At 26.7% G+C, this 24,800-nt stretch overlaps 1 protein-coding gene across 1 annotated transcript in view; it reads right to left on the reverse strand.

Moving 5' to 3' along the window:
* The window catches only part of Rab26 (RAS oncogene family member Rab26), a 170,646-nt gene extending 149,972 nt beyond the window's left edge, over positions 1-20,674 (reverse strand). Inside the window, exons 1-3 of the mRNA XM_075307614.1 lie at positions 18,642-20,674; positions 11,736-12,733; positions 6,178-6,288 (exon numbers count right to left, since the gene is read on the reverse strand). Coding sequence (XP_075163729.1) covers positions 6,178-6,288; positions 11,736-12,116 — 492 coding nt within the window. The 5' untranslated portion in view covers positions 12,117-12,733; positions 18,642-20,674. The remainder of the gene's footprint in view (positions 1-6,177; positions 6,289-11,735; positions 12,734-18,641) is intronic.
* Between the last annotated feature and the right edge of the window lie 4,126 nt (positions 20,675-24,800).

The raw sequence follows: 24,800 nt of genomic DNA on the forward strand, positions 1-24,800 counted from the left end.
CGCCCGATATGGACTAATATGGTCCTAAAAGCCAGAGTTTTGGGCCAATTTGGTTGAAAATTTGCACAGGGAGTTGATTTAGCATTGTAGCTATGCGTGCCAAATTTGATTGAAATCGGTTCAGATTTAGATATAGCTTCCATATATATTTTTCGCCCGATATGGACTTACATGGCCCCAGAAGCCAGAGTTTTGGCTCAATTTGGTTGAAAATTTGCACTAGGAGTACAATTGGTAATATAGTCAAGTGTGCCAAATTTGATTGAAATCGGTTCAGATTTAGATATAGCTCCCATATATATGTTTTTCTGATTCAGACAAAAATGGTCAAAATATCAACATTTTCCTTGTTAAATCGCCACTGCTTAGTCGAAAAGTTGTAAAAATGACTCTAATTTTCCTAAACTTCTAATACATATATCGAGCGATAAATCATAAATAAACGTTTGCGAAGTTTCCTTAAAATTGCTTCAAATTTAAATGTTTCCCATATTTTTTTTTACTAAAATTGTGTTCCACCCTAGTGCATTAGCCAATTTAAATTTTGAGTCTATAGATTTTGTAAAAGTCTATCAAATTCTGTCCAAATCGAGTGATATTTAAATGTATGTATTTGGGACAAACCTTTATATATAGCACCCAACACATTTGACGTATGTGATATGGTATAGAAAATTTAGATCTACAAAGTGGTGCAGGGTATAATATAGTCGGCCCCGCGCGACTTTAGACTTTCCTTACTTGTTTTTTTTTTTTTTAGTTTTTGAATTGGAAGATTAGTCGACTTAGACTTTTTTCCTTTTTTGGTCCAGTTTACCATAAATATATTTTTAATACTCAAATACACAAGCTATATACCCATACACCACATAACACGATGAGTGATTATTTCAATTTGTTTTTCTCCCCTTAATTTAATTTCAATAACACTTAGTAACACTTAATTCACTCTATTAAACACAAGTACCGTTACGATTTTATTTTAAAATGTTTATTAAAATCATCACAAACAAGATAAATAGAATCACCAACTATATTTGAGACAAGCCATTTCAAATATGTTTTCATAGGCTTCCGGTTTCTCACTGATGCAACTCTAACTATTGAGAGTAATAGTCTATCTACTGAGAGATAGTAAATACATTTATACCAATTCAATGTCAAGGTAACCTATGGCAAACGATATTAGCTACACATACACAATTAACTATGTCTATGAGGAACATCCACATTTATAACAACAGCTCGCTCGCCATCACGTTGTGGGGGCAAGATAAACACACATTTACCAGAGAGCAAGAGAGAGAGAGAGACTATACAGCATTTATGCTAAAAAAAACGTGAAGGTGAGTAAGTAGAGTTTTAGAAAAAACAAAACTCTTTCTTTTATCACAACACACATATATACACTCAAACTCACAACAATTACACTAACACGATGTTATTTATTAGACACGGATTTCTCTTTCAACAGTTTTTTCGGGATTTTTTTATTCTACAATTGTCTCAACCTCTGAAGGCTGTTTGAGGTTCATTAGGTCTGTCAATAAATTGATTCCTACTATCTGGGATTGTTGAGAACGGATGCTGTTATTGCGTGCCACCAGTAATCTGACAACCAAAAGCTTTGAAAACACTTCACTAACTAAAATATGCGTCCAGACATCAATACGTCACAGGCCAACACCGCTGTCTTCATTCCGTTATGCTTCGCATATACGAAAAGGTGAAAGCATGAAGCTGTCTGTGTGTGTGTGTGTGCGTGTGTTTCTTTGAGTATTTGTGGCTATAATTGTGTCTTTAGGTATGATTGTGGTTGTGTTGAAAGAAAAGCAAACGAAAGGAAAAAAACACCAATAAATTGGCTCTAAGGTAAAAAAGGCGCCAAAATATCTACACCGAATGGAATGGACGATGTTAAGGACAGACAAAAGCGCGCACACACACTCATACATACAATACTTGAACTTGTACAATTACACGTTATACAAGGATACCTACTCTATATACAATACATGCAACAAGTTTACCATAAAAACTCGTATGAACTCAACAAAAAAAAAAAAAATAAAGGAAAGTCAACAAGGAGGAAGGATACATGTTGCTGTCAATAATAAATATGTACATACATTTATCGAAATGTATAGCATTGTATACACAGTTTATGTATGTATATGGAGCATTGAGTATTCAGGTGAATATGCATATGTGTGTGCGTGTGTGTGTGTGCGAAAAAGGTTAACGGTGATTTATTTTTGCTGCTTTGAATATGAAATTGCGTTATTTAGAGAATTTATAAATGTGAAATGTTTACATGTACACAACAGCCTAAAGAATGTTTATCGTTTATGTCGTATAAAATATTAATTAGAGATATGTTTATATACATTTTTTTTTTGCTTTGTTAAAATTCAGTAATATTTAAATTTCTGCCAGACGGTGAACATATCTTTTGGCAAATAAAGCAAGATTCAATTTAGAGTTTTAACCTACATACACTGAAAAAAACATTGCCGTGAGGTCAAAGATTTCATGTTTTTAAAATACGAATGCAAATTTTGCTTAGCATAGACAACGAATTTCTCTAATATAAAGTTTTTTTTTCTTTGTCCAAAAGTCGATAAACTTTTCAATGAAGTCGTATTGTCCTTATAATTAAGTGATTTGACTTAAAAATGTGTATCATAACATGAAAGAAAAAATGTTTGGGCTAAGGTCAACTTGACTTCAATAATTCAGAAAAATTCTTTAAATTAAATGAAAGTGTCTTTAAAATTATTGTCTTTAGAAAATTTGGCCAAAATTTTATTTCTATAGAAAATTATGTCGAAATTTTATTTCTATCGAAAAATTGGGCAAAATTTTATTTCTATAGAAAATTTTGTCAACATTTTATTTCTATAGAAAATTATGTCGAAATTTTATTTCTATCGAAAAATTGGGCAAAATTTTATTTCTATAGAAAATTTTGTCAAAATTTTATTTTTACAGGAAATTTTGTCGAAATTTTATTTCAATGTAAAATTTTTACAAAATTTTATTTCTATAGAAAACCACAAAACCACTCGAACCAAACATAGTCTACAAAAATTTGGAGAATATTCTACCAAAAAAAAAACACAAAAAATTTCTATAGAAAATTTTGTCAAAATTTTATTTCTATAGAAAATTTTGTGGAAATTTTATTTCTATAGAATGTTTGGCCGAAATTTTATTCCTGGAGAAAATTTTGTCACAATTTCATTTCTATATAAAATTTTGTCAAAATTTTATTTTTATAGAAACTTTTGTCAAATTTTTATTTCTTTAGAAAATTGTGTCAAAATTTTATTTCTATAGAAAATTGTGTCAAAATTTTTATTTCTATAGAAAATTTTGTCAAAATTTTATTTTTATAGAAAATTTTGTCGAAATTTTATTTCTATGGAAAATTTTGTCAAAATTGTATTTTTACAGAAAATTTTTACAAAATTTTATTTCTATAGAAAACCACAAAACCACTCGAACCAAAAATAATCTACGAAAATTTGGAGAACATTATACCAAAAAACACACACACACACAAATGTCTATAGAAAATGTTGTCAAAATTTTATTTTTATAGAAAATTGTGTCAAAATTTTATTTCTATAGAAAATTTTCGTCAAAATTTTATTTCTATAGAAAATTTTCGTCAAAATTTTATTTCTAGAAAATTTTGTCAAAATTTTATTTCTATAGATAATTTGTGTCAATATTTTATTTCTTTAGAAAATTGTGTCAACATTTTATTTCTATAGAGAATTTTGTCAAATTTTTATTTTTATAGAAAATTTTGTCGAAATTTTATTTCTATAGAAAATTTTGTCAACATTTTATTTCTATAGAAAATTTTGTCAAAATTTTATTTCTATAGAGAATTTTGTCAAATTTTTATTTTTACAGAAAATTTTGTCGAAATTTTATTTCTATAGAAAATTTTGTCAAAATTTTATTTTTAAAGAAAATTTTGTCGAAATTTTATTTCTATGGAAAATTTTTACAAAATTTTATTTATATAGAAAACCACAAAACCACTCGAACCAAACATAATCTACGAAAATTTGGAGAATATTCTACCAAAAAAAATACGCACACACAAAAAATTTCTATCGAAAATTTTGTTGAAAGTTTATTTCTATAGAAAATTTGGCCAAAATTTTATTTCTATAGAAAATTTTGTCAAAATTTTATTTCTATAGAAAATTTTATCAAAATTTTATTTCTATAGAAAATTTTGTCAAAATTTTATTTCTATAGAAAATTTGTGTCAAAATTTTATTTTTATAGAAAATTTTGTCGAAATTTAATTTCTACAGAATATTTGGCCAAAATTTTATTTCTATAGAAAATTTTGTCAAAATTTTATTTCTATAGAAAATTTTGTCAAAATTTTATTTCTATAGAAAATTTTATCAAAATTTTATTTCTATAGAAAATTTTGTCAAAATTTTATTTCTATATTTTATTTGTATAGAAAATTTTGTCAAAATTTTATTTCTATAGAAAATTTGTGTCAAAATTTTATTTTTATAGAAAATTTTGTCGAAATTTAATTTCTACAGAATATTTGGCCAAAATTTTATTTCTATAGAAAATTTTGTCAAAATTTTATTTCTATAGAAAATTTTGTCAAAATTTTATTTCTATAGAAAATTTTATCAAAATTTTATTTCTATAGAAAATTTTGTCAAAATTTTATTTCTATATTTTATTTGTATAGAAAATTTTGTCAAAATTTTATTTCTATAGAAAATTTGTGTCAAAATTTTATTTTTATAGAAAATTTTGTCGAAATTTAATTTCTACAGAATATTTGGCCAAAATTTTATTTCTATAGAAAATTTTGTCAAAATTTTATTTCTATAGAAAATTTTGTCAAAATTTTTTTTCTATAGAAAATTTTGACAAAATTTTCTATAGATTGAAGGCATTTCGATTAAAAATTAATTGGAGCAATTAATTTCATAAATGAAGAAAAAAACTATTTTTTTTCTGTGCAGTATTAAAGTAACTAACAATGTTACGAGAAACAAAAGATGTATTCACATTTTTGAATGCTGGATGGCTCTAACATGTGATTTGCTAGACAAATATAAACCAATCACGCTTGAATTCCATCATTAATTAATTTATATCTGAATTCAATAGATTAAAAGGCTTTTGTAAGCTTTGTAAAAAATAAAGTTAAGTGTCACTTGAATGACGAGTTGATATTGGTTGCAATACGTATCAGACACCCTATATTATAACAGACGTTACGTAGCTCCCTTTCTCTCCCATTTAGTTTTGTCCTCAACGATTCAATTTCTAATTTACTGATAACGAATTTCTTTCTCTTAGCCAATCACCTATAAGGCTCTGGAAATTACGACTCCTAAACTGTAATATGCTTAAATTTAAATATTATTACGCTTAAAATTCAATTTCATACAATGGATGAACTAATAAAATAGAGCAAAGAATGGAAGAAATTATCCTGCAATGTTTTCATACAGAAGTTTCAGAGATTTCAACAAACCGATAGGAGCATGGCAATGATTTGATCTTGAATAACACAGCGATCAGCCTAATAGTTCTATGCATTACAAAAGGAATAATAAAGTGAATATATCCCTTATTCTATTTATGATGACAAAAACATTTTAACACATAATATATGTCACCAAATTGCTAAGAAAAACAATTTCTATGAAAACAAGCTAAAAAAGTTTCAGGAAAGGTTCATTTTTTTACTGTAAGCACTGCACACATAAAAGTGCTTAGCATCCTCTGAGATAGCATTAGTTATTAAAAAAGACTGTATTTTTATCTCCTTGGAAACAATTCTTGAGTTTGCAAAAATGACAATTATATTAGATCTTAAAGAAATTAATATGAATTATACGTCACAATATACAATAAATATTTTTTTTACTAAAACTACACACAAAATTTATATATTCTATAGATACAAGTATAATCACATTTTATTACTTACCTTTTATGTTTACCTTGTGAAATTTTTGGCACATATTTGTTTGAAAAAATCTTAAGCTATTATTAACTTTCAAAGCCAAATTAAAAAAAAATATTGCTACATACACGTTGTATATTTTATCTTACATCAGAGTTACTTTAAATCCACACCCGAATAAATAGGAAAATTTTGAGACTTACCGTTAACGCTATACCCACTGTGGCAGAAAAGGAACCCAATCGAAATTCTCCTGTATTATATTTAACAAGGAATGATGTCTTTCCCACTCCAGAATCGCCCAATAATATAGTCTGTAAATGGAATAAAGGAAACCATACAAAGGAAGATAATTAGTAAAACTTTTCCAAACATTGTGACATAGTGATTTCAATTAAAAAAAACCCTATTACCAAAAATCAAAATACTGGCTGTTAAGAAAATGTTATTGCTGATACCAACTGAATGTATACCACTATGAATGAAGGAATGAATCTTTATTTATAAATTCTTTTCTATAGCTCACAAAATTAATAAATAAAAAATTATAACTTTGTTCTTAAGCAATTGAAAATTTTACGACTATGACAAAAGACCGCTAGGTTTAAATCTTAAAGAGAATATTTGGAAAAATAGTAAAGCCATTTTCTATGAATAATATATTTGTTCGTTAATCCCGAAATTTAAAAGGCAACCGTTGTACGCGTATTTTTGTGGATTTTTAAAAATTTTCAAAAAAAAAAAATATCAGACGACATTTTTCAATTCTTCAAAAAGTCGATCAGACGATATTTCCAAATTTTACAAAAGTCCAAAGGTCACCTTTTGATTAACGACTTTTCAAATTTTCAAAAAGGCAAATGATCGAAATGTCAATTTTTTGGTTTTGTTTACAATAACTAATCTACAAATACAATGACATGGATAATGATGTGTGACCAACATTAGGTGCCTATCGCACAAATCTTCGAAAGAGGCAAAAAAATCGATTTTTATTCTAAGAATTAAAATTTTGAAAAAATTTTCTATAGAAATAAAATTTTGCCAACATTTTCTATAGAAATAAAATTTTGCAAAATTTTCTATAAAAAAAATTTTGAGAGAATTTTCTATAAAACCAAAATTCTGACATTTTCTACAGACATAAAATTTTGCCAAAATTTTCTATAGAGATACAATTTTGCCAAACTTTTCTATAGAAAGAAAAATTTTGACAAAATTTTCTATAAAAATTAAATTTCGGCAAAATTTTCTACAGCAATAAAAATTTCACAAAATTTTCTATAGAAATAATATCTGAGAAAAATTTCTACAGAAATTAAATTTTGACAAAATTTAATTTTGACAAAATTTTCTATAAAAATTAAATTTTGACAAAATTTTCTATAAAAATTAAATTTTGACAAAATTTTTTACAGAAATAAAATTTTTGACAAAATTTTCTATAGAAATAAAATTTTCAAAAAATTTTCTATAGAAATAAATTTTTCAAAAAATTTTCTATAGAAATAAAATTTTGACAAAATTTTCTATAGAAATAAAATTTTGACAAAATTTCCATAGAAATAAAATTTTGACAAAATTTCCATAGAAATAAAATTTTTACAACATTTTCTATAGAAAAAAATTTTGACAAAATTTTCTACAGAAATAAAATTTTGACAAAATTTTCTATAGAAATAAAATTTAGACAAAATTTCCATAGAAATAAAATTTGTAACAACATTTTCTATAGAAATAAAATTTTGACCAAATTCTCAAAAAAATAAAATTTTGTTAGCTGATAGCCTAAGTAGCTAATGCTAGATTTTTCTCTATTATTCTTATATTTACTATAAGTTTAATAAACAAATAAATGAAATAAAATAATAAATAATAAAATGTTGACCATAGAATAAAAATAGCACAACATTTTGTATAGAAATAAAATTTCCAAAAAAAATCTATAGAAATAAAATTTTAACAAAAACCTATAGAAAAAAAATTTTGACAAAATTTTCTATAGAAATAAAACTTTGGTAAAATTTCCTATAGAATTAAAATTTCACAAAATTTTCTATAGAAATAAAATTTCACAAAAAAAAAACTTCCATAGAAATAAAAGTGTGACAAAATTTCCATAGAAATAAAATGTTGACTAAATTTCCATGGTATAAAAATTGAAAAAAAAAAATCCCATAGAATAAAAACTGCACAAAATTTGGTATAGGAATAAAATTTTTCACAAAATTTTCTATAGAAATAAAATTTTCAAAAAATTTTCTATAGAAATAAAATTTTCAAAAAATTTTCTACAGAAATAAAATTTTGACAAAATTTTCTATAGGAATAAAATTTTACAAAATTTTCTATAGGAATAAAACTTCCATAGAAATAAAAGTTTGACAAAATTTCCATAGAAATAAAATTTTGACCAAATTTCCATAGAATAAAAATTGAACAAAATTTCCCATAGAATAAAAATTGCACAAAATTTTGTATCGAAATAAAATTTTCAAAAAAAATTTCTATAGAAATAAAATTTTGACAAAAAGTTCTAAAGAAAAAAATTTTGACAAAATTTTCTATAGAAATAAAACTTTGGTAAAATTTTCTATAGAAATAAAATTTCAAAAAAAAAACTTCGATAGAAATAAAAGTTTGACAAAATTTCCATAGAAATAAAATGTTCACCAAATTTCTATAGAATAAACATTGAAGAAAATTTCCCATAGAATAAAAACTGTACAAAATTTTGTATAGAAATAAAATTTTCTACAGAAATAAAATTTTGACAAAATGTTCTATAGAAATAAAATCTTGACAAAATTTTCTATAGAAATAAAATGTTGACAATATTTTCTATAGAAATAAAACTTTGGTAAAATTTTCTATAGAAATAAAACTTTGGTAAAATTTTCTATAGAAATAAAATTTTGGTAAAATTTTCTATTGAAGTAAAATTTTTGTAAAATTGTCCATAGAAATAAAATTTCCACTAAATTTTCTATACCACTAAAATTTCACAAATTTTTCTATTGAAATAAAATTTCACAAAAAAAACTTCCATAGAAATAAAAGTTTGACAAAATGCACATAGAAATAAAATGCTGACTAAATTTCCATAGAATAAAAATTGAAAAAAATTTCCCATAGAATAAAAACTGCACAAAATTTTGTATAGAAATAAAATGTTTGACAAAAAAAAAAAGAAATAAAATTTTTCACAAAATTTTCTATATAAATAAAATTTTCAAAAAATTTTGTACAGAAATAAAATTTTGACAAAATGTTCTATAAAAATTAAATTTTGACAAAATTTTCTATAAAAATTAAAATTTGACAAAATTTTCTATAGAAATAAAAGTTTGACAATATTTTCTATAGAAATAAAACTTTGGTAAAATTTTCTACAGAAATTAAATGTTGGTAAAGTTTTCTATAGAAGTAAAATTTCCACAAAATTTTCTATAGAAATAAAATTTTCAGAAAATTTTCGATAGAAACAAAATTTTGACAAAATTTTCTATAGAAATAAAATTTTGACAAAATTCCAATAGAAATAAAATGTTGGCAACATTTTCTATAGAAATAAAAGTTTGACAAAATTTCCATAGAAATAAAATGTTGACCAAATTTCCATAGAATAAAAATTGAACAATATTTCCCATAGAATAAAAATTGGACAAAATTTTGTATAGAAATAAAATTTTCAAAAAAAAATTCTATAGTAATAAAATTTTAACAAAAAGTTCTATAGAAAAACATTTTTGACAAAATTTTCTATAGAAATAAAACTTTGGTAAAATTTTCTATAGAAATAAAATTTCACAAAATTTTCTATAGGAATAAAACTTCCATAGAAATAAAAGTTTGACAAAATTTCCATAGAAATAAAATGTTGACCAAATTTCCATAGAGTAAAAATTAAACAATATTTCCCATAGAATAAAAATTGGACAAAATTTTCTATAGAAAAAAATCTTCAAGAAATTTTCTATAGAAATAAAATTTTCAAAAAATTTTCTATAGAAATAAAATTTTCCAAAAACTTTCTATAGAAATAATATTTTGACAAAATTTTCTACAGAAATACAATTTAGACAAAATTTTCTATAGAAATAAAATTTTGACAAAATTTCCATAGAATAAAAATTGCACAAAATTTTCCATAGAATAAAAATTGGACAAAATTTTGTATAGAAATAAAATTTTCAAAAAAAAAAATTCTATAGTAATAAAATTTTAACAAAAAGTTCTATAGAAAAACATTTTTGACAAAATTTTCTATAGAAATAAAACTTTGGTAAAATTTTCTATAGAAATAAAATTGCACAAAATTTTCTATAGAAATAAAATTTCACAAAAAAAAAACTTCCATAGAAATAAAAGTTTGACAAAATTTCCATAGAAATAAAATGTTGACCAAATTTCCATAGAATAAAAATTGAAGAAAACTTCCCATAGAATAAAAACTGCACAAAATTTTGTATAGAAATAAAATTTTCAAAAAATTTTCTATAGAAATAAAATTTTCAAAAAATTTTCTATAGAAATAAAATTTTGACAAAATTTTCTATAGAAATAAAATTTTACAAAATTTTCTATAGGAATAAAACTTCCATAGAAATAAAAGTTTGACAAAATTTCCATAGAAATAAAATGTTGACCAAATTTCCATAGAATAAAAATTGCACACAATTTTGTATAGAAATAAAATTTTCAAAAAAAAAATTCTATAGAAATAAAATTTTGACAAAAAGTTCTAAAGAAAAAAAATTTTGACAAAATTTTCTATAGAAATAAAACTTTGGTAAAATTTTCTATAAAAATAAAATGTTGGTAAAATTTTCTATAGAAATAAAATTTCCACAAAAATTTCTATAGAAATAAAATTTTCAGAAAATTTTCTATAGAAACAAAATTTTCTACAGAAATAAAATTTTGACAAAATTTTCTATAGAAATAAAATTTTGGCAAAATTTCCATAGTAATAAAATGTTGGCAACACTTTCTATAGAAATAAAATTTTGGCAAAATTTCCATAGAAATAAAATTTTGACCAAATTTCCATGGAATAAAAATTGCACAAAATTTCCCATAGAATAAAAATTGCACAAAATTTTGTATAAAAATAATATTTTCAAAAAAAAAAATCTATAGAAATAAAATTTTGACAAAGAGTTCTAAAGAAACAAAAATTTTGACAAAATTTTCTATAGAAATAAAACTTTGGTAAAATTTTCTATAGAAATAAAATTTTGGTAAAATTTTCTATAGGAATAAAACTTCCATAGAAATAAAAGTTTGACGAAATTTCCATAGAAATAAAATGTTGACCAAATTTCCATAGAATAAAAATTGAACAAAATCTCCCATAGAATAAAAATTTGTGTATAGAAATAAAATTTTCAAAAAAATTTCTATAGAAATAAAATTTTCCAAAAATTTTCGATAGAAATAAAATTTGCAAAAAAATTTCTATAGAAATAAAATTTTGACAAAATGTTCTATAGAAATAAAATTTTCAAAAAATTTTCTATAGAAATAAAATTTTCCAAAAATTTTCTATAGAAATAAAATTTTCCAAAATATTTCTATAGAAATAAAATTTTGGTAAAATTTTCTATAGTAGTCAAATTTTTGTAAAATTTTCTATAGAAATAAAATTTCCACAAAATTTTCTATAGAAATAAAATTTTCAGAAAATTTTCTATAGAAACAAAATTTTGACAAAATTTCCGTAAAAATAAAATTTTGCTCCCTTTTTTACAATTCTTACCTTATGATTCACTGTATCATCGAAAGGTGGCTGATGATGTACTGGCGGCTGATACATGCCCACTTCATCATAATGATACGAACGCCAATCATCATCATAGTCTTCTATTGTATAGCCGGCATCCTCCAAGGCATATAATTGCAAAGCCTCCCGTGGTGGTCTATAGCCTGGATAGCCTGTGGCCTGTGTTGTACTCGCCTGCGACCTACAATATTCGGATGAAGCTAAAGCGCCATCTCCATAATAACCAGAGCCACGTGTTAAACTATGTTCCTCTTCCTGTTTACGGCGTCGAGCTTCCTCGACACGTCTCTGTGTGGTCTCAGGATCTTCGAATACATCATCGCTCATACTGCTGGCATCATCAGGTATTTGTGCCATGTTTTTTTTTTTTGGTTTCTTTGATTAGGTTTTTGGTTTAGTCTTTGATAGTTACTTGTTTGGTATTTGCTTATATTTCAATTGATGTCAGTTTCCTTTTATAGCTGTTTAGTTTTTTTTTTTTTGTTTAATATGTGGGAATATATTGGTGTTTGTTAAACTTTAGAAGTTGGAATTGATTGTTTTAGGTATTTTAAATTTCTCTTGCTTTAACTTTCTTAGGTTTTATTTCAATTAAATTAAATTTGCAGATATGTTTTCTTAGGCTAGAGTTAGATTTTTTTAATGGTTTTCGTTCTTAAGTAAATGGTGGGAAATCGAGAACTTTTTTTTTTAAACATCGAATTTTGTAGAGGGTTGGGTTTATGTCTACAATTTCTTTTTTAGAGATAGACTTAGAATTTTTATTATATCATTACTTGTTGTTTACTATAAATTGTAGAGAGCTTTTTTGAAATTTTTTGCAGAGAGTAATTGTATAACTAAAGCTTTCGGTTTGTATATTCTAGTGTTATATTCTGTCAGCATCCATTTCCGGTTTTGGTCCTTGGCTTGTTTTGGTTGGCGTTCCATTAAGCTTTCAGCATATACAAAAAACTTTTAGTTTTATGAAATTGCTACAAAGAAAACAAATAAAATAAAAACAATCACAATCACAATAACATTAGATATTGTCAAAGCTTTCTCCAGAGTGTAGGAAATACACCTTTCGTATTTCCTACTCTCTGCTTTCTCATTAGTTAGAGTGGCCAGATATACAATAAAATTCAAATACAATAAACGCAAGTATGAGCATGTTTCATATGAGGATGAGCCCCATCCCTAACATATAACAGGTTGGCTGATAAGTCCCCGGTCTGACACATAGATGGCGTCGCTAGCATTAAATGCATATTATTTTTAACATATATAGTACCAACCTTCAAATGATTCGTGTCTGTAAGTCAATTAGTTTGTGAGATAGAGCGTCTTTTGTGAAGTAACTTTTGTTATTGTGAAAAAAAAATGGAAAAAAAGGAATTTCGTGTTTTGATAAAATACTGTTTTCTGAAGGGAAAACATACGGTGGAAGCAAAAACTTGGCTAGATAATGAGTTTCCGGACTCTGGCCCAGGGAAATCAACAATAATTGATTGGTATGCAAAATTCAAGGGTGGTGAAATGAGCACGGAAGACGGTGAACGCAGTGGACGCCCGAAAGAGGTGATTACCGACGAAAACATCAAAAAAATCCACAAAATGATTTTGAATGACCGTAAAATGAAGTTGATCGAGATAGCAGGGACCTTAAAGATATCAAAGGAACGTGTTGGTCATATCATTCATCAATATTTGGATATTCGGAAGCTCTGTGCAAAATGGTTGCCGCGCGAGCTCACATTTGACCAAAAACAACAACGTGTTGATGATTCTGATCGGTGTTGGCAGCTGTTAACTCGTAATACACCCGAGTTTTTCCGTCGATATGTGACAATGGATGAAACATGGCTCCATCACTACACTCCTGAGTCCAATCGACAGTCGGCTGGGTGGACAGCGACCGGTGAACCGTCTCCGAAGCGTGGAAAGACTCAAAAGTCCGCTGGCAAAGTAATGGCCTCTGTTTTTTGGGATGCGCATGGAATAATTTTTATCGATTATCTTGAGAAGGGAAAAACCATTAACAGTGACTATTATATGGCATTATTGGAGCGTTTGAAGGTCGAAATCGCGGCAAAACGGCCCCATATGAAGAAGAAAAAAGTGTTGTTCCACCAAGACAACGCACCATGCCACAAGTCATTGAGAACGATGGCAAAAATTCATGAATTGGGCTTGGAATTGCTTCCTCACCCACCGTATTCTCCAGATCTGGCCCCCAGCGACTTTTCTTGTCCTCAGACATCAAAAGGATGCTCGCAGGAAAAAAATTTGGCTGCAATGAGGAGGTGATCACCGAAACTGAGGCCTATTTTGAGGCAAAACCGAAGGAGTACTACCGAAACGGTATCAAAAAATTGGATGGTCGTTATAATCGTTGTATCGCTCTTGAAGGGAACTATGTTGAATAATAAAAACGAATTTTGACAAAAAAATATGTTTTTCTTCGTTAGACCGGGGACTTATCAGCCAACCTGTTATAAAACTGGACTTGCAAATTGGTTTCAACACATTCTCAATGTTTGAAACATGGAAATTAATTTCCATAAAAATGTTATCAATATTTTATTTCTATAGAAAATGTTGTCAAAATTTTATTTCTATAGAATATTTCATCAAAATCTTATTTCTATAGAAATTTTTGTAAAAATTTATTCCTATAGAAAATTTTGCCAAAATTTTATTTCTATAGAAAATTTTGCCAAAAAATTTATTTCTATAAAAAATTTTGTCAAAATTCTATTTCTATAGAAATTTTTGACAAAACTTTATGTCAATAGAAAATTTGGTCAAAATTTTATCTCTATAGAAAATTTTGTCAAAATGTTTTTCTATAGAATTTTTGACAAAGCATTATTTCAATAGAACATTTTGTCAAAATTTTTTCTATAGAAAATTTTGTCAAAATTTTTTTTCTATAGAAAATTTTGTCAACATTTTTTTTCTATAGAAAATTTTGTCAAAATTTTAATTCTATAAAAAAAAACATTTAGATAAAATTTTATTTCTATCAAACATTTTGTCAAAATTTTAGAACTATAGAAAATTTTGTTAAAATTTTAATTCTATAAAAAAAAATTAGACAAAATTTTATTTCTATAGAAAATTTTGTCAAAATTTTATTTCCATAGAAAATTTTGTCAAAATTTTATCCCTATAGAAAATTTTGTCAAAATTTTATTTCCATAGAAAATTTTGTACCTCTTATTTGGTGTGGAATATTTTGTAAAATCTACCAAGACATAAAGAATTCTACCAATCTACCACACAGTAAAAAAACGATCATTTTTAGTAGAATTCTACCAACTGTGGCAACCGTGGTCTAGAAGCCCAAGAAGTCATACCAGGTGATCCGTCTATATTTTCAGGAAAATCTTTAGTACTTCTGTATAATCTGAAACCAAAATTGAAAATCATATTTTACCCGGCAAATTCAAAAATCTACAAATATTTAAAAACTCTGTGAAGTGTAAAAATATCTCTTCTCTGTATCTTTTAAGATACAACCACTATTTTTGCAAAAAACACATTTAGGTTAGGTTAGGTTAGGTGGCAGCCCGATCAGGCTCACTTAGACTATTCAGTCCATTGTGATACCACATTGGTGAACTTCTCTCTTAACACTGAGTGCTGCCCGATTCTATGTTAAGCTAAGAGAGAAGTTCACTACTGTGGTATCACAATGGACTGAATAGTCTAAGTGAGCCTGATACATCGGGCTGCCACATAACCTAACCTAACCTATGTTAAGCTCAATGACAAGGGACCTCCTTTTTATAGCCGAGTCCGAACGGCGTTCCACATTGCAGTGAAACCACTTAGAGAAGTTTTGAAACCCTCAGAAATGTTACCAGCATTACTGAGGTGGGATAATTCACCGCTGAAAAACTTTTTGGTGTTCGGTCGAAGCAGGAATCGAACACACGACCTTGTGTATGTAAGGCAGGCATGCTAACCATTGCAACACGGTGGCTCCCAAAAAAAACACATTTGGATTCATAGTCTTTCCTTGCCGGATTTAAAACATGAGAAATATCGAACCTAACGTGGTGCAATGGCTATCATGCCCGCCTTTCAGCGATGGTTTATCCCCTCTCAGTATCCCCCTAGTAATATTTTCGAGTAATTCAAAGCTTATCTAAGGGCTTTCACCTTGCCTATAAAAAGGAGTACCCTTGTCAATACAAAAAATAAATTAAAAACTCGATTATCAGGTCACAAATCAGATCTGAAACACCGTTTGCAGAGACCTATGCAAAAAACAGCATCACCCAGATTTGGAGAGAGCGCGTGTGTTACAGTGTGTGAGTAATTACAACAAGAGAATAACACTGGAGATGTTGCACATTCTCAATACACCAACACAGAAGCGAATAAACTATAAGACACACACTGACAATTTGGCGCAAAAAATACTGAAATCTCATTAAAAAAAGCAAAGCGCAGCAGAGTAAGCGTTAGTAATGCAACTGACACCGTCGTTAGCTATTTACTCTACAGTGTGAGTGTTTTCAATGTAACATGCAATTTATACATATTTAAATGTATTGTGTATATATTTTCTTTTCTACACTGAAAAAACAATGAACCCACCAGGAAGAAAACTTTCGGTTAATTTTAGAAAATTTTGAATATGTCTTTAGTGACATACGAAGTTCATGATGGACGCATTTTTGGTAAAATTTACAAATTTAAAGAAATTTTGAACTATTTTGTGGAAGACACGAATTTAGTTCATCTTTATGCTTCATTGGAGTATATTTTTTTCCTCGGCTTTAGTTAATTTAACTAACGTACACAAAAAATTATTAGAGTAAAGAAAACTTTCTCTAAACACAATAATTCCATGAACTAAAATAAAGTTAAATTGGCTTTAGTGAAAAAGAGAGTTCACTTCTTTTGAGTGTATACGCAGAAAAATTTTCCCGATTAAGTCTTTCAATGAAAAGACGAAATATTGAATAAACAAAAATTAATCATACAGACCTCAATTTGGAAATTTTATTTCAATTGGGAAATTTTATTTCTATAGAAAATTTTGTCAAAATTTTATTTCTATAGAAAATTTTATTTCTATAAATAATATTGTCAAAATTTTATTTCCATAGAAAATGTTGTCACAGTTTTATTTCTATTTTTATAGAAAATTTTGGCAAAATTTATTTTTTTATCAAACATCTTGTCAAAATTTTATTTCTAAAGAAAATTTTGTCAAAATTTTATTTCTATAGAAATTTTTTTAGACTTTATTTCTATAGAAATTTTTGTCAAAATTATATTTCTATAGAAAATTTTATCAACGTTTTATTTCTTGAGAAAATTTTGTCAAAATTGTATTTCTATAAAAAATTTTGTCAAAATTCTATTTCTATAGAAAATTTTGTCAAAATTTTATTTCAATAGAAAATTTTGTCATAGTTTTATTTCTATTTTCTATTTTTATATAAAATTTTGACAAAATTTATTTCCCTGGCAAACATTTTGTCAACATTTTATTTCTATAGAAAATTTTGTCAAAATTTTAGTTCTTTAGAAAATTTAGTTAAAATTTTATTTCTACAGACAATTTTGTCAAAATTTCATTTCTATAAAAATTTTTGTCAAAATTTTATTTCTATAGAAAATTGTGTCAAAATTTTATTTCTTTAGAAAAATTTGTCAAAATTTCATTTCTTTAGAAAAATTTGTCAAAATTTTATTTCTATAGAAAATTGTGTCAAAATTTTATTTCTTTAGAAAATTTTATTTCTGTTGTTTTTGATTTCAGTTTAAAGCCATGCATTGACTAAACTACAAGTGTAGCTTATCCAACAGAGGAAAATAATGTTTGTCAAATTTATTTGGGCAAAGCCCTATAGACTGCAAGATGGTTAGATATCGCACGTTTCGGAATTACCACATTCCTCATCAGCATCCTCTACTTGCAGCAAAACTATCAACCAATTATCAGAATAAATTCAGGCAGTTCACTAAACCCAAAAGTGAGCTACACTTGAACCTTCCGAAAAAAGGGTTAAGTTCAAGTGTGGTTCACTTTTGGGTTTAGTGAACTGCCTGAATTTATTCTGATAATTGGTTGATAGTTTTGCTGCAAGTAGAGGATGCTGATGAGGAATGTGGTAATTCCGAAACGTGCGTCCATCTAACCATCTTGCAGTCTATAGGGCTTTGTCCAAATAAATTTGACAAACATTCTTTTCCTCTGTTGCTTAAGCTACACTTGTACACAACAATGATTAAAGAAAAAAACCAACAATAACAAAACAAAACGAATGAAAAAAATTTTTTCTATAGAAAATTGTGTCAAAATTTTATTTCTTTATTAAAATTGTTGTCAAAATTTTATTTCTTTAGCAAATGTTGTAAAAATTTTATTTCTTTAGAAAATTTTATTTCTGTTGTTTTTGATTTCAGCTTAAAACCATGCATTTACTAAACTACAAGTGTGAATGAAAAACATTTTATTTCTGTACAAAATTTTGCCAAAATTTAATTTTTATAGAAAATTTAGTAAAAATTTTATTTTTATAGAAAATTTTGTCAAAATATAAAAAATTTTATTTCTATAGAAACTTGTGTCAAAATTTTATTTGATACAAAATCATGTCAAAATTTTATTTTTATAGAAAATTTTGTCAAAATTTTAATTCTATAGAGAATTTTGTCAACATTTTATTTCTATTGAAAATTTTGTCAACATTTTGTTTCTATAAAAAATGTTGTCAAAATTTTATTTCTATAGAAATGTTTTTAAAAATTTGTTTCTATAAAAGCCATTTGTCCATTTCCATTTTATTATAGTCTTCTTTGTATATTTGTGTTTTATCTGGCAACTCTATAAAAAAATACTCGCCAAGTAGCAGGACTTCTTCATTCATAACATACCGTTAGCAAAAGCTTTTTTTACACATATTTCATTTGTTTGGTATATTCGTAAACACGTTGGCGTTATGTCTTCTTCGTTTTTTGTTTTGTTCTCGTATTTTAGGTCTAATTCATATTAAATCATTATTGTTCTAAATACGGCTATTTTTTTGTTATTAGTATTTATTAATATTAATTGAACTTTCGAATTAAATTAGTTTTTCTTCTAAATTATGGTTGTTTGTTTGTTTTTGTTTTTTTTTTTTATTACATAGTTATCAATGTTAAATTCTCACTCGGTTTATAGTTGGGTTCGTTAATGGTTATTGGTCCTTGGAACTTGTTTCTTTTATATTTATTTGTTGTTGGTGTTGGTGGTGTTTTAGTTTTATTGAAATTATTGGATATTGTTGAGCATTGAAATTATTGTTTTTATTATTATTGAAATATGCAGATTTGTTTTAGATTAAGGGTTATTTTCATTCAAATGTCAATATTCTCGTTTTCATTTCTCAGTGATACTTTTGAGAGAGCTTTCTTGGTTTGTTTACCTTTTCTCAAAACATGTGATGTGAATAGTTGACATAGATTTTGTTTTTCACTGTTTGTTATTGTATGGCCGAAGGGGTGGCCAAGAGCACAAGAGAGTTTGAATGAATTTTTCTGTGAGTTCAAGAGTAAGAGAGTTACGCTAAAACATTGTAAGCGAATGAAGTCAAGCTAATATTTGACACACATTTTTTTTGGTTTAATTTTCTTTTTGTTTTGGCAGTACTTTTCTGTTTTATTAAATTTCTGCTTTGCTTGTTCGTTTTTTTTTTTTATATATATATATACGAATATCTTATTTTGACTTTAGTTTATCCTTTCCCGTATGTTTTTTTGCATTAAATAAATACGAAAGATGTCTTCGTATTATTTGAGGGAGAGAGAGTATGTGGAGAGAGAGTGAGAGTCCCAGAGTTGTAGAGTGTTTGTGCCTTTGTGTTTATTGTTTATAGGATATTCGTCAATAGTTTCGTTGAAGTTTAGTCGGTTTAAAAGAGGAAGTTTGTTCTATATGCATGTGTGTATGCTTATATATTTGGCTACTTTTGACATTTCACATTCACTGAAGAAATTGTCTATGGATGAATATGGATTTTGTATGCTCCAGACACGTAGAAGTTGTTTATAACATTTTTTCTATTATCACAAAAACGAAAATATTTTGCTTCTTGGCTTATTTTAAAATAAATTCCCTAAATGAATATTCGTTATGTTTATTCAGTTATCTTTCCGTATCGTCGTTTTAATATTTTCCACTAAAATTTTGTTTATTTTTTTTCGGTTAATTTTCACTAAATATTTATGCTATATGTATATATATATGTATAGGTATGCGGGCATGTATATATTTATTCTATATGTATGTACTATAAGATACGAACTACTAAAATTGGTGTTATTCGTTTAAAACTAAAGCACAAAGTTAGTTAATTTTGGGGGGGCGGGGGTTTTATTTCTCCTTTCTCTATTTACATTCAATTGCTTTTTTGGGGGGGAGGGGATCTCCTCTTGATACCCGAAGTTTTAGAGTTTAGTTAAAGAAATTGTTTTTTGGGTTTTCCAATTTTCGTTACATTTTTTTCATTTTATTATTCTTTGGAATTTTTATTTAGCCTTTATCACAGTATTGGAGTTATTATTCCTCGGACACACACACACACACACACAAGCACTCAATTGCTTTACATTCTCAGACACTTGATTTTCTTCAGCGTCATGACATTTATTACATTGACACAAAAAATGTCCTCACATATATAATATATGAATGTGTGCCTTATGTCTTCTTCTTACGATGACCGACTAAAGTTGTGGAATCCTATCAATTGGCATAACTATACTGTTTGTCCTCGTAGACATTTTGAAATTTTAATCATTGATTTATTATGGAAATTTTACACCATTGAAACATTGATTTATTTCTTTCAATTTCATAAACTTAGCTTATTTTATTTTCATTCATAAAAAAAGTAAACTTTATCTTGGATTGCATTTATTTTTCTAATTTTTCCTGGTTCATTTTTTTAGTTGTTTTCTCCTTTAAATCTACACTGATACTAACAATGGTTTTGACATTTCGGCAATGCAATGACCGACATTTGTGTGAGAGGCATTTTTTCAATGACTGAGAAAGAGAGAGAGAGAGTATATGAATATGTGTGGTTTCCGAATAGGCCTCACTTGTCTTATGACATGTGCTGCTATGACCGTTAGCACAACTCTAGCAGAGTTACCATATTAAATCTTATGGTAATAATTTATATTTTCAGAAACCCAGAATTCCGTTAGCCTATAAATCGATTGTTTACATTCAAATTATCATTTAATTAATTTATTTAAGCATTTCGAAATTTTGAAACAGATAAATGGTTGTTTTTCTGGTTTCGAACCGATCACTTTAACATTGGTTTGTCATTGACAGGGTAAATTGACACTTTAAGATACGACATGGACTCATGCCAGGAATCCATTTCATTCAACTCTTAGGACAACCGAATCGCACCAGAAATGAACAACTTTTGGAAAAATGTTGACAATAGATTCTGATAATATTATTTCAGTAAATGTGTAGTTTCAATAAGATTTTAGGCTGTATGAAAATATGCCCCAAAAGGGTGCAGACTCTTCATAACGAATATGAGCCCCATTAAAATGGGACCGAAGAAAATGTAATTGAAGCCTGAAAATCGACACCCAAGCACACACAAACGACTGTGTGAAAATTAACCCCATAACCTAACCTATAGGTTAGGTGGCAGCCCGATGTATCAGACTCACTTAGACTATTCAGTCCATTGTGATACCACATTGGTAAACTTCTCTCTTATCACTGAGTGCTGCCCGATTCTATGTTAAGCTCAATGACAACACGCAGAGTAGGAATATGATCACCTCAAACATGTTTCTAGAGCAAAATGTTATTTTTGGATGGTGACCATGTAACATGTTCACTGCAACCATGTTATTTTCTCCGAAATCTGTTTTCGGAAAGCATGTTTTTTGCGACAAACATGTTACATGGTCACCATCCAAAAATAACATTTTGCTCTTGAAACATATTTGAGATGATCATATTCCTTCTCTGGGTGAAGGGACCTCCTTTTTATAGCCGAGTCCGAACGGCGTTCCACATTAAAGTGAAACCACTTAGATAAGCTTTGTAACCCTCAGGGAGCCACCGTGGTGCAATGGTTAGCATGCCCGCCTTGCATACACAAGGTCGTGGGTTCGATTCCTGCTACGACCGAACACCAAAAACTTTTGCAGCGGGTTTCAAAGCTTCTCTAAGTGGTTTCACTGGAATGTGGAACGCCGTTCGGACTCGGCTATAAAAAGGAGGTCCCTTGTCATTGAGCTTAACATGGAATCGGGCAGCACTCAATGATAAGAGAGAGGTTCACCACTGTGGTATCACAATGGACTGAATAGTCTAAGTGAGCCTGATACATCGGGCTGCCACATAACCTAACCTAACCATCAGAAATGTCACCAGCATTACTGTGATAGGATATTCCACCGCTGAAAAACTTTTGGTGTTCGGTCGAAGCAGGAATTGAACCCTAACCCATCAGGTCCGTTCCAAAAGGATATTTGGGTGAAATTTAATTTGAAATATTGTTTTTTTTTTCATAATGCAAATGGGCTCCAAAAATAAAACGAAGTTACTCCCCAAACAACAAAAAAAAATTGTGTTGTTGTTTTCCATGCATGGAACCCACTTCATATAGGTTTTGGGGCAAATTTTCATGGTGTCTATAGCAGTGTTGTCAGGGAAAATTTTCGGTTTACCCTATAAGGACAAAAAAAAGTTCCCTACTTTCCCCTACATTCCCAAACAATTTTCTCTAGAATTTCCACCTACAATATTTTTCGTTAAATTTAAACAAAATTTACAAAACAAAAATGGTTCTATGTGCTTCATTATCTTAAAATGTATGAAAATGCAACGTATATTACTTTAAAATAAATTTGTATCAGAGAGAATAATAACACAAGAGGACGAAAATTTCTCTTCTACAAAAACAACAAATGTCAACCGTATAGATGTCGCACAATGCCTGCAGCTTTAGTATTACCGACGTTGTGGTCGGTCGAAGCGCTGTTTTCATAAATTGTTTATAAAGGCATCGGCAGTTATAATTTCAAATTGTCTACCAAAAAATGTAATGGAATGAAAACATTTATTAAAACGAACATTTGTTACTACAAAGTAGGTTTTAAATCCTATTTTCTTTACGTTTCGTAAAGCCGGCAGAGAACTGAACAGGGTAACGCCGACGCAAACTGTATGATATTTGAGAGAAGCGCCGCCAAAAACTGCATGATATTAGAGAAATTTTCCTCATGACTGCCACCTATTTACGCAGTTTCGCTTCACAGTTTCGTCCTCTTGTCTTTTTATTATCTTTGTTTGTATTACCACCATGGTTGCCACAGTTAGCAGAAAATTACCAAAAAATAGTAATTTTTTCAGTTTGGTAGATTTCTTGATGTTTTGGTAGATCAAATCTTTACAGATATAAAATTTTGGAAAAATTTGATATAAAAATAAAATATTGGAAAAAGCTTCTATACAACAAATTTGAGAAATATTACTGTAGAAATACATTTTTGATAAAATTTTCTATAGAAATAAAATTTTGACAAAATTTTCTATGGAAATAAAATTTTGATAAAATTTTATATAGAAATAAAATTTTGACAAAATCTTATATAGAAATAAAATTTTTATAAAATTTTCAATAGAAATAACATTTTGACGAAATTTTCTATAGCAATAAAATTTTGATAAATTTTTCTATGGAAATAAAATTTTGAGACAATTTTCAATAGAAAAAAACTTAGACAAAATTTCCTATAAAAAACATTTAGACAAAATTTTCTATACAACTAAAATTTAGACAAAATTTTCGATATAAATAAAATTTCGACAAAATTTTCTATAGAAATAAAATTTTGACAAAATTATCTATTGAAATAAAATGTTGAGAAAATTTTGAATAGAACTAAATTTTTGATAAAATTTTCAATAATAAAAAAATAATTTCTTGATAAAATTCTATAGAAATAAAATTTTGACAAAATTTTATTTCTATAGAAATAAATATTTGATAAAATTTTCAATAGAAATAAAATTTTGATAAAATTTTTAATAGAAATAAAATTTTGATACAATTTTCTATAGAAATAAAATTTTGACAAAATTATCTATAGAAATCAAATTTTGACAAAATTATCTATAGAAATAAAATGTTGAGAAAATTTTCAATAGAAAAAAATTTAGACAAAATTTTCTATAGAAATAAACTTTTTGTAAAATTTTCTATAAAAATAACATTTAGACAAAATTTTCTATAGAAATAAAATTTAGAAATAAAAATTTGACAAAATGTTCTATAAAAATAACATTTATACAAAATTTTCTATAGAAACAAAATTTATACAAAATAAAAATTTGACAAAATGTTCTATAAAAATAAAAATTAGACAAAGTAAAAATTTGACAAAATGTTCTATAGAAATCAAATTTAGACAAAATTTTCTATAGAAATAAAATTTCGACAAAATTATCTATAGAAATAACATTTTGATAAAATTTTCAATAGAAATAAAATTTTGATAAAATTTTCAATAGAAATAAAATTTTGATAAAATTTTCAATAGAAATAAAATTTTGATAAAATTTTCAATAGAAATAAAATTTTGATAAAATTTTCAATAAAAATAAAATTTTGACAAAATTTTCTATAGAAATAAAATTTTGATAAAATTTTCAATAGAAATAAAATGTTGACAAAATTTTCTATAGAAATAAAATTTTGACAAAATTTACTATAGAAATAAAATTTTGACAAAATGTTCTATAGAAATAAAATTTACACCAAATTTTCTATAGAAATAAAATTTCGACAAAATTATCTATAGAAATAACATTGTGATAAAATTTTCAATAGAAATAAAATTTTGATACAATTTTCAATAAAAATAAAATTTAGATAAAATATCCAATAGAAATAAAATTTTAACAAAATTTTCCATAGAAATAAAATTTTGACAAAATTTTCTATAGAAATAAAATTTTGACCAAATGTTCTATAGAAAAAAAATTTACACAAAATTTTCTATAGAAAT

The sequence above is a fragment of the Haematobia irritans genome, chromosome 4 (genome assembly GCF_050003625.1).
Source record: "Haematobia irritans isolate KBUSLIRL chromosome 4, ASM5000362v1, whole genome shotgun sequence".
Taxonomy (NCBI): domain Eukaryota; kingdom Metazoa; phylum Arthropoda; class Insecta; order Diptera; family Muscidae; genus Haematobia; species Haematobia irritans.